Genomic DNA, 18,822 nt, shown 5'->3' on the forward strand with positions numbered 1-18,822 from the left:
AATTTTCCACTGAATATAATAATTATGTACCCATAAGATCGGATGATATCAGTGATGATATTTTTAATAATTTCTCAAAATTATGTCTTTATCAAATTAACGGAATTTACAATATATACAATGAATGTACAATAAATCGTGTTGAACCACTTACACTACCCGAAGATCGTTACCATCCCACAATTGAAATAAGCTGCAACATCCAGAATACTTATACTGACAATGATAAAAACACTGTCAAAAAAGATACACCATTTTGTTTTAAACGAGCTAACTACGTTGAATTTAACAACATTCTAAAAAATACAAATTGGCTTAAATTGTTATCTACTCCAAACGGTCTGCCAAATTCTATTGATAAAATTATTGGAAAGTTTTATGAAACCTTGTATCAATATATGAGTGAGTGTATCCCGAAAAGTATACCTAATCCAAAATCTGGCCCACCCTGGTCTTCTAAAGAATTATCTTCCTTAAAAAATATGAAAAACAAACTCTATAAGAAATACAAAAAATCTGGCACGGCTCTCGATTATACTAAATACTCTCTCCTCAGGGCGAAATATAACTTGCTGAATGTTAAATTATACAATAATTATTTATATAAGATGAAACGAAATTTTGAACAGGATTCTCGATCATTTTTCACTTTTGTTAATTCAAAAAGGAAAACATGCGGGACCCCGAAAATTATGAAGTATTTAAATAATGGGTCTAGTAATGAGTCGGAAATCAGCAATTTATTCGCGGATTATTTTGCCACTACTTACTCATATTCCCAATACGATGATAGCACTATGCATCCACTTAATATTCAGTCAAATCAACAAATTTCATCATGTTTAATTGATACTATCCACATCGTTAAATGTTTAAAAAAATGTTTAAATCATCATTCGCATATGGTCCGGGTGGTATACCAAGCTGCATATTAATAAATTGCGCACATTCTCTGGCATTTCCTTTATCCATTTTGTTTAATAAATCGTTAAAATATGGTTATTTTCCCAGAATTTGGAAAAAATCTTTTATAATCCATCTATTTAAGTCTGGAAACAAATCAAATGTAATTAACTACAGAGGCATAGCTAAACTTAGCGCAATCCCAAAGCTGTTCGAAAAATGTATAACCGATTCACTGGTTCACCAAGTTTCTCCCCTTCAACATGGTTTTCGCAAAGGATTCTCTGCTATGACAAATATTCTACAGCTAACAACTTTAGTTAATGAAGGATTTGTAAATGGTCAACATACCGATGTTATTTACACCGATTTTAGCAAAGCTTTTGACAAAGTAAATCACCTACTCTTGCTAAAAAAAATGGATGCTTTACGATTTAACGATAGTTATCTAAGCTGGTTTAAATCGTATCTATTATTTAGAAAACAATCCGTAAAATTTAAAACGTCAACCTTCAAAACTTTTTTGGTTACATCTGGTGTTCCTCAAGCAAGTCATCTTGGCCCAATTTTGTTCTTAATCTTCATCAACGATATGCCAAAAGCTATCAAATATTCTAAAATATTAATGTTTGCGGATGATGTAAAAATATTTTCAAGCTTTAAACATCCATCAGATCGTATTTACCTTCAGAACGACTTAGATAATTTCTACGTCTGTTGTAAGCAAAATTTAATGGATTTAAACTTAACAAAGTGCAAACACATACATTTTTCAAGAAAATTTGATACTAGCATTTTTAACACCATTAATGGCTCCAAATTGGATTCTGTCGACACCATTCTGGATCTCGGAATTTTGGTGGATGCAAAATTGACTTTTGTTCAACATATAACAATGATTGTTAATAAAGCCCGTAGCATTTTAGCCTTCATTAAACGATGGTCAAAAGAATTTAATGATTCATTTATAACTAAACGACTATTTGCTTCTCTTGTACGGCCGATATTGGAATATGGATCAGTCGTATGGGACCCGTATTACAATGTGCATATTGATCATATTGATTCTGTGCAAAAAAAATTTTTATTATTTGGCTTAAAGAGCATATATGGGAACTATTCTGAACTGCCACCGTATGCAGCAAGACTTGCTTTGATAAATCTACCAACACTGAAAAGTCGCAGGACGATGCTTAATGTGTCATTTATGATGAATCTTCTAAATGGAACTGTATGTTCTGAATTTCTATTAACTAAAATTTCTTTAAATGTTCCTCAACGTCAATTACGATTTAATAATCCATTATACGTCAAAACGTTTCGAACAAATTTCGCTATGGCAGATCCGTTTAGAAAGTTATGTTGCTGTTTTAACGAAATGTTTAACTTTGTTGATTTTTCTTTAAATGTTGATGTTATAAAAAGAAATATATTATATAATCTAAATAATTAACGTTATTCTATGTTTAAATTTAAAAAATTTTATAAATTGTTAAATAGTCTGTAAGGAATATTTCCATAGACTAAAATAAAAATAAATAAATAAATAAATAGAAAAAAATATACAGTGAATCAACTAAGTTTTTTGCCTACCTTTTTTTAAGAGAATTTTGTTTTTTGTTCATAAATAAAATTCAAAAATTTTGGTGCATTAGTTGTTGCATTTTACTATTTTTCATCAGAATTTGCACGTCAATAAAGTATTTTGCATATTGAAATTTCCACTTAATTTCGTTGGGTTTTTCAAATTATTTTTTAATTGCTTTTTGGAATTTAACTTTTTATTGTTAAAAGGACACGTGTTAAGTATTTTTCAATTGGAATTTTCAAAAATCATATCCTTATTGTGTGAAACTGTGTAGTTATTTGCGTTAAAAATGTTTAAAGGGAAATAATGAGGCAATTCCAATATAAAAAATTTGTTTAGATTTTTAGAACAAGTATAAATCAATGAAATTCAATTATGAGATGTTTAGTCAATTATGAGATGTTTAGTCAATCATTAAAAAATATAAAATATAGAAATTGATGAAATAACACAAAGAATTATTAAAAAAACGCACTGAGTTGTCTCTCAAAATCTTTAACTGCCAAAGGAGAGCGACTTGTATCCAAGCAAAAACCATTGAAGTCCTCATTTGTCTTCTCCAAAGTCCATATACGAACTTAAAAGAACACTATGTTTAAATTTAGACCTCTAAACAGACCTTAGGTTGCTTGGAAACAATATAAAGTGAACTATCGTGTGGTACGGGAAAAATACTTAATTTAGGTATTTACAAATAGAGGCGGTTCTCATCACCTAAGATCCACAAAAGCAATATTTTTCAGCTAATACATACACTTATATATAGTTAGAACCCAAATCAAGAATAACTATCCAAATCCATCTACGCCTACTGTATTTTATTCATAAAATAATGCATTCAAAATATGAGGTAGAATATCAAAATTCTAGCATGTAATAGTTCTATAGTGGTATAAGGTGATATCCCCATACTAGAATGCCTAGGATGGTACTTAGTGTTAGCTTTATTGAATAAGAATCAATATTATACAATTCTAAATAAAATTCACACAGTACTCCCCAAATAGATGGGGTTTCCGTAATGTAGTTTTTGTTTATCAATACAAAGTGACCAAAAACAAAAAAAAAAAATATTAAATTTTTTAAAATAATGCAGCAATATTAAAAAATTAACAAAAAAACCTAAAAAAGCAAAATACTTTATTGATTTTAAAAATTAACAATACGTTCACATTTTATCAAAAATCTCCTTAATTAATATCACGATTTTACTTTTTATTGTAGAAAATTAAAATATAAGATATTCTTTAAAAAATACAAGAAGCAAATTGCTTTATTTTGCTACAAATAATTGTTCAGATAAAGTTTTTTCTTAAAATTTATAAAATTTTACATAGGCAAATTACTTAATTGATTCACTGTATAAAAAAATGAATGTGTGTTTGTTTGTATGTTTATATGTTTGTATGTTTGAACGTTATAGACTACTAAACGGCTGAACCGATTTTATTCAAATTTTCATTTAACAAACAGGGGGTTCGCGGTTCGTAATTTGCATGAAAATACTGTTGATTATTTCACTAAAATGAAACATTCTTGAAATCCCCTAATGTTCCCATTCTTTATATGTGTTCGCTTAGACTACATTCTAATTTTAGTTCTCAAAAATGTGAAGCTAGAACACCAAGATTAATAAAATCGAACAATTTATTTAGAAATTATCTTTAGAACTTTGAAATTTGATTTATTCATAGAGTATGTGTACCAAATTCTTAGAAGGTAAGGTGCGAACCCTGTTTAAAATATTTTAATACGACCCATATATAAAAAAAAACAAGTAAGAGTGTTATATTCGGCTGTGCCGAATCTCATATACCCACCATCAAACTGTATGCCATAAAAGGAATGCTCCCCTATAAACATCAGGGTGATATTTGGAATATGGCTTAAGTCAATTATGGACCGAGCTCTTTTGAACTAACAAAATATTAATTTTTAAAAGCCAAATATTTTATTTAAATTTTTAAACCGTGAGCGTATGAGTAATTTTCTGAAGAGGACCTTTATATGCGTTAATTATGAACCGATACTCATAAAATTTTGTACATAGATTTCGTTTGTATAGAACTTGTTTATGCAAAATTTCAGCGCTATACTCTTATTTTAAATAAGGAAAACTCGTATTTCAATAACCAAAACTCTTTCCTGAAGGGAACCTTTTATAGGGGCTAGGGTCAGTTATAAATGAGTCCTCATTAAATTCGGAATGAAGAATTATGTTCCTAAGTATAAACTTTTTTTATGTCGATTTTAATCGCTGTACTTCCAATTATCTGAATTTTCTTCATAAAATTTTCTAAAGAGGAACTCATATGGGGTATGGTCAATTGTTGACCTATCCTCATAACTTTTTTTGTAGACCCATTTTGATTCATATAAAACTTGTTTACATTAAATATCATCGCCCTACTCGAATTTTTATGCCAGTAATTAACGTTAATGTAATTTTATAAAGGGGGCTTGTATGGGGGGTAGAGTGAATTACCGACACATTCCGCATGAAATTCGGAGCGAATTTCATAACCGTATTTCATAACTCATATTTTTAAGCCAGTAATGATCGTTTAAGTATTTTCTGAAGGGCGGTAGGGTAAATTATGGACCGATCCTCCCTAAATTTGGTGGAGAGATTTTGGCACGCATTAAACTTATGTGCATCAATTTTCGTCACTACAGTCATATTTTTAAGCCAGTAATGAGCATTATAGTTATTTGCAGAGGGGGTCCTTATATGCGGTAAGGGTCATTTATTGGCCGATCCAAAAAAAAAAAATTGGTACAGAGGTTTTGGCTCGTAAGAAACTTAAGTGTGTAGCACTTCATCGCTTTACTCATATTTTTAAGACAGTAATGAGCGTTGAAGCTATTTCCTGAAGTGGACCCAATAGGGGGAGTAGGGCCAATTATGGACCTATCCACATAAAAGTTATTAAAAAGATTTTGGCTCGCGAGGAACTTAATTGTGTAAAATGTTATTGCTATATTCGTAATTTTTAGCCAGTAATGAGCGTTAAAGTCATTTTCAGATGGAGGGACGATGGGACGATCCTAAAAAAAATCGTAGAGCGATTTTGGTTCGTAAGAAACTTACTTATACCGAATTTCATCGCATTTTTGGACCAGTAATGAGTGTTAAAGTCATTTTCTGAAGGGGACCTTATATGGGGGTAGGGTCAATTATGGACCGATCCTCAAAAAATTTGGTAGAAAGATTTTGGCTCACATGAAACTTATTTATGTAGAATTTCATTGCTATACTTGCATTTTGGGACCAGTAATGAGTGTTAGAGTCATTTTCAGAAGGGGACCGTATATGGGGGTAGGGTCATTTATGGGCCGATCCTAAAATGGAAATGTAGAGAGGTTTTAGTTCGTTAAAAACTTATTTATACCGAATTTCAACACTATACTCGCATTTTTGGGCCAGTAATGAGTGTTAAAGTCATTTTCTGAAGGGGACCTTATATGGGGGGTAGGGTCGTTTATGGGCCGATCCTAAAAAAAATTGGTTAAAAGGTTTTGGTTCGTAAGAAACTTACTTATACCGAATTTCATCGCTATACTCGAATTTTTAGGCCAGTAATGAGTGTTAAAGTAATTTTCTGAAGGGGACCATATATTAGGGGTAGGGTCATTTATGGGCCGATCCTCAAAAAATTTGGCTCATATGAAACTTATTTATGTCGAATTTCATCCCTATACTCGTACTTCTGAAGCAGTTATGTCCGTTAAAGCTGTTTTTTGGAGGTCCACTTGTATGGGGGCTATCCGAAAAATTGGACCGATATTGCCTATTTTCAATACCAAACAAACCTTAGCAGTAGAGAATATTTATGCAAAATTTCAACTGTCTAGCTCCTCTCGTGTGGTCCCTATCGTGATTTCAACAGACAGACGGACGGACAGACGGACGGACATGGCTAGATCGTCTTAGAATTTAATAAGGACCCGGAATATATATACTTTTATGGGTCTATGGCCAATATTTCGATGTGTTACAAACGGAATGACAAAATCAATATACCCCCCATCTTTTTTGATGGTGGGTATAATAAACTAGAATGAAAATAATTATTAATATGTATAAAAATATATAAAAATCACCAAAAATTATAAAAAATCCCCAAATTTTACGAAAATCCCTCCCCACGAAAATCTGTCCCCAAATAAAACTTCAAATCTCCAATCTGGGGACAAATCCCGACACTGGCTACATTGACTATACTAAATAGCTACAACATGACAGTGAAGGTCCACCATCTATCTCTTTTCCACTTGCACAAGGTATTGAAATGTAATTTGTATTTTTTGTGGTAAAATTTTGATGAAAAACAATATTAACCGTTATGTCAATACCCACATACCCGGGTATGTTTTTAATTTTTGAAGTGATATATGTCGAGATCTATATATCGTATCGGCTTGAAATTTGGACTATGCTTTCAGCATAATGTTTTCTATAAATTAGTTTGATATATATATTTTAATCCGATTTTCCTTTTTTACCTCGTGTATCAATACCCAACATACCTGGGTATGTATACAAATTATATGTCAGTTATCGGACAAAAATTAAGTTTCATTATAAATTTTATGTTTTATTATTAGAATTATATATATTCTTGTATCTTATGAAAAAAATTTAACTAAACAACAAATTTTGTTCCAAATACAGTCATTCATAAATTTGAATGTGATATATTTGTGGACTCTGTAACATTAACAAATATGGGCCGATTTTAATTAAATAATTTTTTTTTATTGTATATGACTTCGTAAGTAAAATTATGCTGATTATAATAAATTTATTCTCATATACATAAACATAAATATTTAAGTTTAAATTTTAAAATTTTAATTTTTGACCATGATGAGCAATCTTTTTTGCAAAAAACTTCCATACTTGCAAAAACAATTTCATTAATGCTAATCGATTTTATACACCTTAATAAATAATATATTAAAAGTTTTGTTCAATTATCTTTCCCGGTCACTGAGTACCTAATAGGTTCTTGAAGTCAAAATTTTGCAATGTCAAATTCTATATAATGTACATTATACGTTATGAAGGCGTTTTTCTTTAGGTTTTTTGCATATGGGCAATTCCATACGAATTATGTGACATTCGCACGCCTTCAGAGTGGTATAAATTTTGTAAAATTAGGAGTACTTGGAAAACAATTTTGTCACTCTGTTCCATTTAAAGAATACTGTATTTGCAAAAGGAATCATCCCATTCGGAACCTTGTTTTCCAAAATATGGAGTGTTTTTAAAGTGCATGTAAATATTTACGAAAATCTGGGAATTCTGTAGGTGTATCTTTTTTGTTTTAAGTTCTTACACTATGGGACATATTTTTCATTAGTAATCCATAATTTTTAAATAAAAAAAAGAAATTAATATAATTTTATAATGAACATATTTAAATATCGTACGTGACACATTGAATGTGACAGATTTTTCTCCTGATTTTTTTTAGGTTATAAAATATATATTTTGGAAATATATGCATACACACACTTCAACAAATCAAAAGGAGTAGGAAAGTGCAGTCGGACATGGCCGACCTATATACATATTTAAGCAATTTATAGATATAAATAAAAAACTGGAGTTATATGGCGACTAGGGTCAAATATGGACCGATCCTCATAAAATTCTAGGGTGTGATTTTAATTCATATAAAACTTATTTGTGCCAATTTTATCATAATACTAGTGATTAGAGGTGAGTTACGGACGTTTAAGTGTTTTTCTGAAATTAAACTTTGAATGGAATTAGGGTCAAATGAGGTCCAATGGTTATGAAAATCGGCATAAAGGTTTAGGCTTATAAACATTTTAGATCTGTCGATTTCTGAAGGGATAGTATGTTTGTATGGCGGCGAGGTGTAAAAATAGACCGATTTCAACAGTCTTCGTCTTTGGTGCTAGATAAGATCATATACCAAATTTTGTTGAATTATATGCAGAAGTTATAAGGGTTTTATTTTTTCAGTCGTGGTTTACCTTTTCATGGAATTGCCCATATATAATATACATATTTGATGGCATTTCTACTGATTTTTTTATTAATTATTTTAATATCGAGGCATTTTTTTCAATTTTTTTTTTAGTTGTTATTATCTGTCCAACACAATGCACTGTGTGAGTACCGGTCATACGCTGAGTGCTGGTCAAATAAAAAGTAATTCTCAAAAACTTCTGGTTTCGCTTTTACGTCAAATATTTGATCAATGGACATTATACCTCTATTCTTAAGCATTATAATATAATAGATGTTTTGATTTTTTATTAAATAATAGATAAAATAATGATAAAATTTATAAAAATTTGTACAAAAATCCTGTTTTAATAAATCGTCAAATTTTGAGTTAAAATCGTCAAATCAATCGTCAATAGGTAATTTTTAACACTGAAAATCGTCAAAATGACGAAAAATCGTATTGTTTTACAACAATAACATATCTCTCTCTTCACAGACGAGTTCTGTGTAAATTCAACACACTTGTGAGAACTCAATTCTCTCACAATGCTTCAAAACTTTTTCGCCAAAATACCGGGATGATAGGACTTGAAAGACATTTTTTTACAAACACATAACGTTTTCTTATTTTTTACACAATTTAATCTCATTTAAAAACCTGAAATGTTTTTATTTTTCACAAACTAAAAAAATATTTTTTTAATTTTTTTGACAATAAATTTTTGTGTGTTCAAATTAAAATTGATATAACAACGTTGTTAATATTGCTATTGAAAATGAAAAAATTATTTAAAATAAACTTTTTTTTTCTAAAATTATGTATAAATTAACATAATGTATTTTTTTTTGTATTTTAAATGAATTATATATATGAAATGAATTATACCAATTAATGGTATTTAGTATTATAAGTAGCTATAAGTTTTCTCTCCTTTCTTTCGTTAAATGAAAATCGCGTGTTTTTAAATGAATTGTAAACACTATTCTTAACATTGTATAAAAAACTTATGTTAAACCTAACGATTATTTTTGCCGATTCCAGAAAAAAAATTTTTTGATAATTAATTTAAATAAATATATTTAAATAATAAAATTTAAATTAATTAAAATATTTGTTTGAAATTGTAGTGAATTTTTAATAATTTTTTTAGCTAATAGCATATTTTTTAATTGTGAAAAAATGATTTTTCTATTCAATTAATTTTGTGCGAATCTGCCTACTAAATATAAATAATACTAAACAAATACTACTGCTACAACTCAGACAATTGTTTGGAGCAGTAGGTAAAGCAATAATATAATACTTGGTAGAAAATGTAGTTTTTCTAACACTCATAAATAGATAATTTTCTCTAGAAGATCAGATTTGGTCGAAATGTTAAGAAAAGTTAATTTTAATGGCACAATTTTTTAAGAAATCAAAAATGTCTTATTACACCCTGCAACAATTTTGAAAAAAAGCTTTTACACATGGAAAAGTAGATACGCATGTAAAACTAGATTCAATTTATAGCAATTCTGCGTACTACGATTTTTATTATCAGCTCTTATGTCTTTATAAAAGAACTTCAAAGTTTAAAGGACTTACAAAATCAACCGAATATTTAAAATATTTATATTTATTGTATAAAGCTAATATTGGTATCATATGATAGCTGGGAATCTGCACATTCTATCTATATTATTTATTTGACTCACTTAAAGAACAAATCGAATTGAAATAAATCATATTATTTTGAAGCAGAGGTTCTCAGCTTCATTTGATATTAATATTAAAACCAACTTTTTTACATAAATTTGGAATTCCATGTTTTGAAATCGTATGTCCTTTAAACTTTAAAGTCCTTTTACAGGAGCATAAGAGCTGATTTTGAAAAACTGAGTACACAGAGTTAATACTAATGGTCCACAGTTTCCTGTACACATAGATTTTTTATGTGTGAAAATGACTGTTGCACGGTGTTATTTATACAATTTTACACTTTTTAATCGATTTCCCGCACGAATTCCCGTTATCCGATTTGGCTAAAATTGTACACCAGTTATTTTTAGACACTAATAAACTAAATGAGACTCATCCAAGCAAAATTCATACTTTTTGGACACCCTAATGCACATATGTATGTACAATGTACATACATACATACATTTATACATATCATTGTTATTATTTGCTAATTTTATTTAAAATTATTGGTTTTAGATGCACCGAACGATACCATATACATGATATGCGGAGTTGTGATTGCTATGCTTCTTGTTGGACTTATAATAATATTAGTAGCTGTAACCATCAAGTAAGTACATATATACCTAATTTAATTTATGAGATTCCAGAATTTTTCAAGAAATCCAGAAAACTCAGTACACTAGTAGTGTCAAAAAATATCGGGTTTCTTTGGATGGGTCTTATTATGGTTATTAGTTTCAGTGCCGGAAATCTATTGAAAAGTGTAAAAATGGTTAAATAATAGGACTTTTTTGATGTCATAACAAATTGTGCCATTAAAATTATTTTTTTTAACTTTTTTACAAAATCTTATCTTCGAGAGAAATTATCTATCCAAAGAGGTATAAAACATTTACATATAAGGACAAACAACAAAGTTATCGACAATTTCCCAAGCCAAACAAAAAAAAAAGATGTCGCTCGATGTTAATATTTTATACCTTGTTGGAAAGATAATTTTCTATAGAAGATAAGATTTGGTTGAATTGTAAAAAAAAAATATATAATGGTGCAATTATTTGATGGAACAATTTTTGAAGAAACTAAAAAGTCCTATTATTTACCCAATTTTATACTTTCAATCGATTTCCGGCACGCGTTCCCGTAATCCGATTAGGCTAAAATTTTACACCAGTTAGTTAATGAGCAGAATGAGACTCATCCAAGAAAAAATCATGTTTATTAGACACATCTAATGTACAGACATACATACATACTAGGGATGATAATCCCGATCCCGAAAAATCCCGAATCCTGGGATATGCCAAAAGAAATGCCGGGATTTTTTCGCCATTAGCATATGCCGAAACCAGGGATTTTTCAAAACGAATCCCGGGTTTTGTTTAACAAAAAATATTTATTTTCTTTTTTGAGCCATAATTTTCATTAAATTGAAAATTGTTATTTTGTTTTATTGTTGACTTATGCAAAACAAAATTCAGCACAGCTTATTCCATACATATTTGAACTTTTTATCTTTTAAAGTGGTATGATTCCATACACATAGTACATATAAATAAATATAAATCAATTTATACATTACTTTTTTAACACATCGAAATGTTGGTCGTAGACCCAAAAAGTATACATATTCTGTGTCTTTAAGTTCAAAACATGAGCTAGAAAACTCTTTCTATTTAGGCTGCAAATTTGGACCAAAATTGACACAAGAAAACCTAATAGTTCCTCCTCTGAAAATCACGTAGGTAGGTACGTGGTGCTTGCTAGCAAGCGAGTTCACTCGGAGTCCTCGTGGCCCATTGTGATACCCTTAGAATTACCATTCCCTAATATTGTGAGAATGGATTCCCTCCCTAATTTCGTTGAGTACTTGGTTCGTTTGGTCTCCGTGTAAACCAGCCGGTGCTATTAATAAAACCGATCATGTTTATTAGTGACGCATCTCTGAGACAGTCTAGATCATGGAAAAGAGCTCTACCAAGATAAAGTAGTCTGTGCTCTTGTAAGGCTGGGCAGTCACATAGAAGGTGTTGTACCGATTTCACTTCTTCTTCGTCCAAGCAACTTCTACAGTAACTATAATTTGCCCATACGTAGCAAATTTGCCCATACGTTCCGACATACAGTGCCCAGTAATTATACCAGTTAGAAGCCTAATCGGTTTCTTACTAAGAGACAAGAGAGTACTAGTCCTATCTGTTGTCAGAGTAGTCTCGATATTCTACAAGTGGTGATATTTGACCACCTGATTTCCGTCTCACTGAAAGCCCATTCATCTATCAATTTTGATACGGTCGTTAGGGGAGTGTGGATATCCTTTTGCGCAAAGGGTAAGTCTAGGGAGGACCCTTTGGTTGCACATTCATCAGATATTTGATTTCCCCGATACCCTCATGTCCTGGAACCCATATCAACTCAACATGATGTTGTGTCAGTTGTGGCAATGATTGAATACAATTTTCGACTTAATAACATTTGAATTAAGAGCCTTCATTGATGCAAGGCTGTCCAAGTATATATGTATAATCGAATTTTCGAGAATTAGTTCCCGGATTCTTCTCGCGGCTGTATAGATGGCATATATCTCTGCCTGAAGGACCGTGCAGGTATCAGGTAGTCGAAGAAATAGTAGAATATTTAGTTTTTCGGAAAAGATTCCCGGTCCCGTGCCCCCTTCTGTCATTGAGCCATCAGTATAGATTGAGATCACATCGTCTCTTAGGACAGTGTTCGCGGCCCAATCATCCCTTGTCGGTATTGTGGTCTTAAATGACCTATTAAAATTCAGTGTATATAGAATGTAGTCTGTTTCCTGCCCCATGATTGGCCTGCCTATCTTTTGTACGATGGTGCCATGACCAATGCGGTCGTGCTTTAATCCGTTTAGCAGAAATGCATTTGATGTATATATCAAGGGGATTTATGTTTAGCATCCAGACTAGCCTGAGGGGTGGAGCTCAAACAGCCGGTGATTGCAAGATCTTTGTACCTTGTTTAGAATGGAGAGATAAGTCTTGGTATCCAACGCTCTCCACCAAACAGGAGCTCCGTAGGTCAGAATAGGTCTTATAACCGCGGTGTACATCCAGTGCACAATGTATGGTTTAAGACCCCATCTTTTCCCAAAGGTTTTCTAACATATTTAGAATGCACATAATGCCTTCTTCATTCGACTCACAGCATTACGTTTCCATGTGAGCTTAAAGTCTAAAATTACGCCAAAATATTTGGCTTCGCTTGAGGTATTTAGAATAGTACCATCCACACGCGGAGGTTTGAAATCTGGAATTTTGTACCTTCTGGTAAAAAGAACAAGTTCAGTTTTGGTCGGGTTGACACCCAGACCGTTTTCCTTGGTCCATGATAGTAGAACGTTGAGGGCTGATTCCATGAGTTCACTTATTGTGGGAAGAAATTTCCCTTGAATGAGAAGCACAACGTCGTCAGCATATGCGACTACTTTGAAGCCCATCCTACTGAGTCTGAAAAGGATTTTATTTACAACAAGATTCCACAGGAGTGGAGAGATGACACCACCTTGTTGTGTGCCCCTTGTCACAACTTTCATTGTCTTGCCAATACCCATATTAGAGTTAATGGGTCTGCTCTTAAGCATGTTTTCTGTCCAAGTTTTTATCCACTGATCAACACCTAGGTCACTCAGTGCATCGACTATTGCGGATATGTTCACGTTGTTAAACACAACATCAATGTCTATGAAAGATGCCTAACATATTTTTTTTATGTCAAGTGCCTTCTCTATAGTTCGGATAACGTCATGTTAGGCTCCACCGACCTGCCTTTCAGGTATGCGTGTTGTGCTCTACAGAAATTATGAGGGGAGATGATGTTCCTGACATGGACGTCGACCAATCTTTTCAATGTTTTCAAAAAAAAAATATAAAAAAAACGATGACAGACTGATCGGCCTATAGTCTTTGGCGGTACTATGGTTTACTTTTCCCGCTTTGGGGATATATACCACTGTAACCTCTCTCCAAAGCAGAAACGCTTTCAAGATTACTTCTTAGCTCGCCTGGTTTCCCTATTGAAAGTATTGAAGCTTAACGGGTTTTGATCCCTCTTCACTTTATTAAATAGTTTCCTACATTCTTTCCTTAGCTGCATTAGTTTAGGATTCCACCACGGTTGCCGGAAATTCCTAGGCACCTGCCGCTCCCTACATGAAGCATAGTAGGCTTCCCTTAAAATCCTGGATAGATAATCTACAGAGTCGTCCAAGTTTTGTGTACCATGTAGTCCATCCATTTCTGGAGGTGGTATGGTATCAATCAGATTACTGAATTTGACCCAGTCGGTTTTCCTAGGATTTCTAAAGGGGTTTTCGCTAGCCAGCGTAAGCTGTATCGTAAAGATTATTCTGTGATGATCGGAGAATGAGCATTCTAGTGATACTCTCCAATCAAGAATTCTGACTGAATCAGTGTTCCCTACCAAATATAATATCAATGACCTGTTCCCTTATCCTATTGAAAAATGTTGGTCTATTACCTCTATTGCAAACACTTAGGTTAGTAGTTAGAAGGTATTGAAGTAAACACTCACCCCTGTCATTAATATCCGAGCTCTCCAACAGAGTATGATGGGCATTAGCATCACATCCTATGACAAGATCATGGCCCCTTGTATTGCACCATTCATTTAGTGGGCGTACGGCACGTGAGGGTGGATTGTCTTCGTCGTAAGGTAGGTACGCAGATGATATAATTAGGGCTGGTAACCCTTGTCGCTCTAATGCAGCTACCGTTAAATCGCCAGAACTGTAATTAGACAGAAGGAAAACTTTATTAATGTCTTTCCTGACCGAAATACAGCTTCTTATTTTACCTTCAGGGGTTGGAGAAAGGAGCACATAGTTTCATGACCGGACGTCTCGAACTTTACTGGCTGCAAGCCAGGGTTCTTGGATTAAGGCCACATTGCGAAAATTTAAGATAATTATTATTTTTGTTGTTTATTTTGTTATTATTTGGTTGGTAACAACTAGGGATGCCAATTCCGAAAATCGCGGCATTTTTTCGGGATTAGGATATCCGAATTTTGGATTTGTTACTAAAATATTTTTTTTAATTCTTTTTGAGCCATAATTTTATTGAATTCGCTTGAAAATTACGATCTTAGTTAATTTTTGACTTATGCAGAACAAAATTCAGCACAGCTAATCTTTTAACTTTTTAATGTGGTATGATACCATATATAGTACATACAAATTTATTTTTTCATTTCGTCGTAGACCCAAAAAGTATACACATTCTTTGTCTATAGTAGACTCAAATTTGGACCAAAATTAACACAAGAAATCCTAAAAGTACCTCCTATGAAAATCAATTTGAAGCCATTATTAATATCAATACATTACAATCAGCTATTTGATGAAATTTATTTTTAACATAGAATCGAATTAAATCTACAAAAATTATACAAAAATTGTGTAATATTCAATTTCTGCGGCTTTTCATACAAATTATCATATTTTTTAAATTGATTCTCTTAAATGGAAAGTATTTTGTTGTCTGCATAGTATTTTGCAAGAAAATAACAAACCATTCATCGATCGAAATTCATCATACCTTTTCAAATCGATTGATTTCAAATTGTTCGAATTCCATCACATACCGGAATATTTATTTTATTTTGGCACAGTCAAATATAAAATTAATTTTTTAAATGATATCTAGACGGTTTTCAAGCTTTTCAAGCTTTCTACAAATCTGAGTGACAACGGCAAAGGTAAATTAAATTGTTCTCAATGTAGATAACAATTTCTGAAGAAAAGGTTCATTTATGATCTAAATTGATATTCGTAGGATTGAGCGTTATATTTATTATACCCTACACCACTGCAGTGGGAGGGGTATTATACGTTTGTGCTGATATTTGTAACGCACACAAATATTGGTCCTACACCCACCGTTCGACTCAGAATCACATTCTGAGTCGGCCGTCGTTTGACCCTAGCCCCCATACGAACCCCCCTTAAACGCCCAAAAATTTACTTATAACCATTAGTATCGCGATGACATTCAGCATAACTAACCTTTATATAAAATTACATCCCTCTTCCCAATTTTTTGAGGATCGGCCCATATTTGACCCTAGCTCCCATAATAAGCCTCTTTTAGAAATTAAGTTTTTTTTTATCAATAAATTGCTTAAATACATAGGAATTAAGGTAAAATTAAAAAAATTTTGTATGAAAAATAAATAATTTTTAAAATATACCCATGCTGTAGGGTATCATATGTCCGAGTATACTTTCCTACTTGTTCTTATTTAGGAAGTGCGTATGTAGTTACCAAATTTCTGAAATTATGATATTCTAAACGTTTTTATTATACCCCACACCACTTTAGTGGGGAGGGTATATTGGGTTTGTGCTGATGTTTGTAACATATAGAATCGTTTTCTGAGTCGATTTAGCTATGTCCGTCCATCCATCCGCTTTTTTTTTGACCCAAAGACGAAGCCTATTGGAAATGGTTAAAATCGGTCCATTATTTCACCTAGCCCCCATACAACAGAACCCCCCGAAAAGGACTTCTGAGCTTATAATTATGTTAAATATACCTGAATATCGATAAAAAGCGGCACAACTAAGTTTTATACAAGCCTTGATGACTTTGCCAAATTTTATAAAGATCGGGCATCAGTTGACCCTGGCTCCTATACAAAGTCCCCTTCCGAAAATTACTTAAATGTCTAAAATTACCTTATAAACACAAATATCGCGATGAAATTCAGCACAAACATTCACAAAACTTTATCGGGCTTGGTTCATATTTGCCCCTAGCCTCCATATAAAGTCACTTTTAAAAAATTAGTTTTTCATCCATAAATTGCTTAAATCTATCGGAACAATGAATTATTATGAAAAATAAATCACATTGAATATTCATAACTGGTGTAGGGTATCATATGGTCGGTCACGCCCGACTATACCTTCTTACTTGTTTAAGAATTGGAATTAATGGATTGCTTTAATTTGAATTTATCTTCTGTCGATTAATTTCCACAAGATTAAACAATTTTCTTCACAAACATGAAGATTTAAGATCTTCATGTATGAAATAATTAAATTTATGTAATCCCGAAAAATCCCGGGATCCCGAAATATCCCGGGATTGCAATTTAAAAAATCCCGGGATTTGTAAAAGCCAGTCCCGTTTGGCATCCCTAGTAACAACATACTTAACGTGACCAGACATCACGCCAAAGCGGGATTATCCCGGTTTTTAAAAGTTGATCCCGACTTAAATTTCAATCCCGCTTTTTAATAACAAATCCCGCTTTTAACAGGTCAATTGTCCTTAATTTTATTGTAATCAATTTGGGATTTACTATTTAAAAGTTTAAAAATTAAACTTTAAATTAGGAAATTTTGTTAGAAAATAGAATGTCTGTTCATTAACAAAAATTTTTTACAAATTATCAGAAATTGTTTTTGTATTTCAATATAAATTTAAAATATTTTTGTGAAAATTAGTAACAACTTTTAGTTATTGAACAGACAAAGAGATTAAAAAAAAACTTATTCTAGTATTTTTTAATAATTTTTCAAAATGTAGGTAAAAGTAGACATCCACTTTTTAAATAACAAAGTTGATTTTTAAAGTTAATGGTCTAAAAAAATTATTATTTTAAGTGACAAGTGAACATTGACTTTTTGGACCCATGACTTTTAACTTATAAAGCTGGAAAATTGAATTTATTCTCACTTAAAGTGACTGTGTACCTATCTGATCTATCAGAACACACTAATATTTAACAATCATGAGAAAAAACAAGTTAGAGTGCTATATTCGGCTGAGCCGAATCTTAAATACCCTCCACCAGCTACTTTTATATTAATATTGTTTTAATTGATCAAATATTTGTATAAATAAGTTTTCTCATGTCTTAAATAGAAAAACCCCAAGAGTTAGACAGCTTAAATCTGTTACAATTGCATGATTTATTGAACATTACAAACGCCATTTTCTTTTATATTTTTATAGCGCCCTAAGATATGCTTTAGCGATATTTAATAATTTGCATGTATGCATGTGTGTAAAAGATTTAAGGAAATACAAAATATATATAATATTGTTCTACACAAATTGATAAGTGCCGGTTCACACAGGGAAACTTTTGATAATTCTACCGATCTATCAAATTCACCAATTAGTAAAAACACACATTATGCTACAAATTATATACCATATTAAAGTGCAATCATAATGCTTTAAAATGAAGCATAAATGACTGTCATAGCATGAAAACTGTCAATGTTATTTGCAACCATATCGGAACCTCAAATTACCGCCTTTTTAAAGCTGTGAAAATAATTCTACCGATCTATCCAATTGGCAATTTTCTAAAAATATATTATGCAATAAATTATATACCAAAACAAATGGCAACTATAATGCAATAAAAAGATATATAAACGACTGTTATAACATGAAAACTATAAAAGTTATTTGCAACCATATCGGAGCCTTGAATTACCGCATTTTTAAACCTGTACCAATAAATATACCGATCTATCCAACTTTTGTAAAAATTCATTATGCCACAAATTATACACACAGAAATCAAAAGTTTCCCACAAAAAGTTTGCCTGAGTGAACCGGCACTAATGCAACTAGTTAAATA

At 31.7% G+C, this 18,822-nt stretch overlaps 1 protein-coding gene across 4 annotated transcripts in view; it reads left to right on the plus strand.

Moving 5' to 3' along the window:
- LOC119602417 overlaps window positions 1-18,822 on the plus strand; it is a 245,712-nt gene that overhangs the window by 146,853 nt on the left and 80,037 nt on the right. For all 4 annotated transcript variants that reach the window (XM_037953929.1, XM_037953930.1, XM_037953927.1 and 1 more), the window contains one exon: window positions 10,681-10,774. In XM_037953929.1, coding sequence (XP_037809857.1) covers window positions 10,681-10,774 — 94 coding nt within the window. The remainder of the gene's footprint in view (window positions 1-10,680; window positions 10,775-18,822) is intronic.

The sequence above is a fragment of the Lucilia sericata genome, unplaced genomic scaffold (genome assembly GCF_015586225.1).
Source record: "Lucilia sericata isolate MDLA Ls3-8-SP2 unplaced genomic scaffold, ASM1558622v1 Contig000229F_arrow, whole genome shotgun sequence".
In the NCBI taxonomy this organism is placed as follows: Eukaryota; Metazoa; Arthropoda; class Insecta; order Diptera; family Calliphoridae; genus Lucilia; species Lucilia sericata.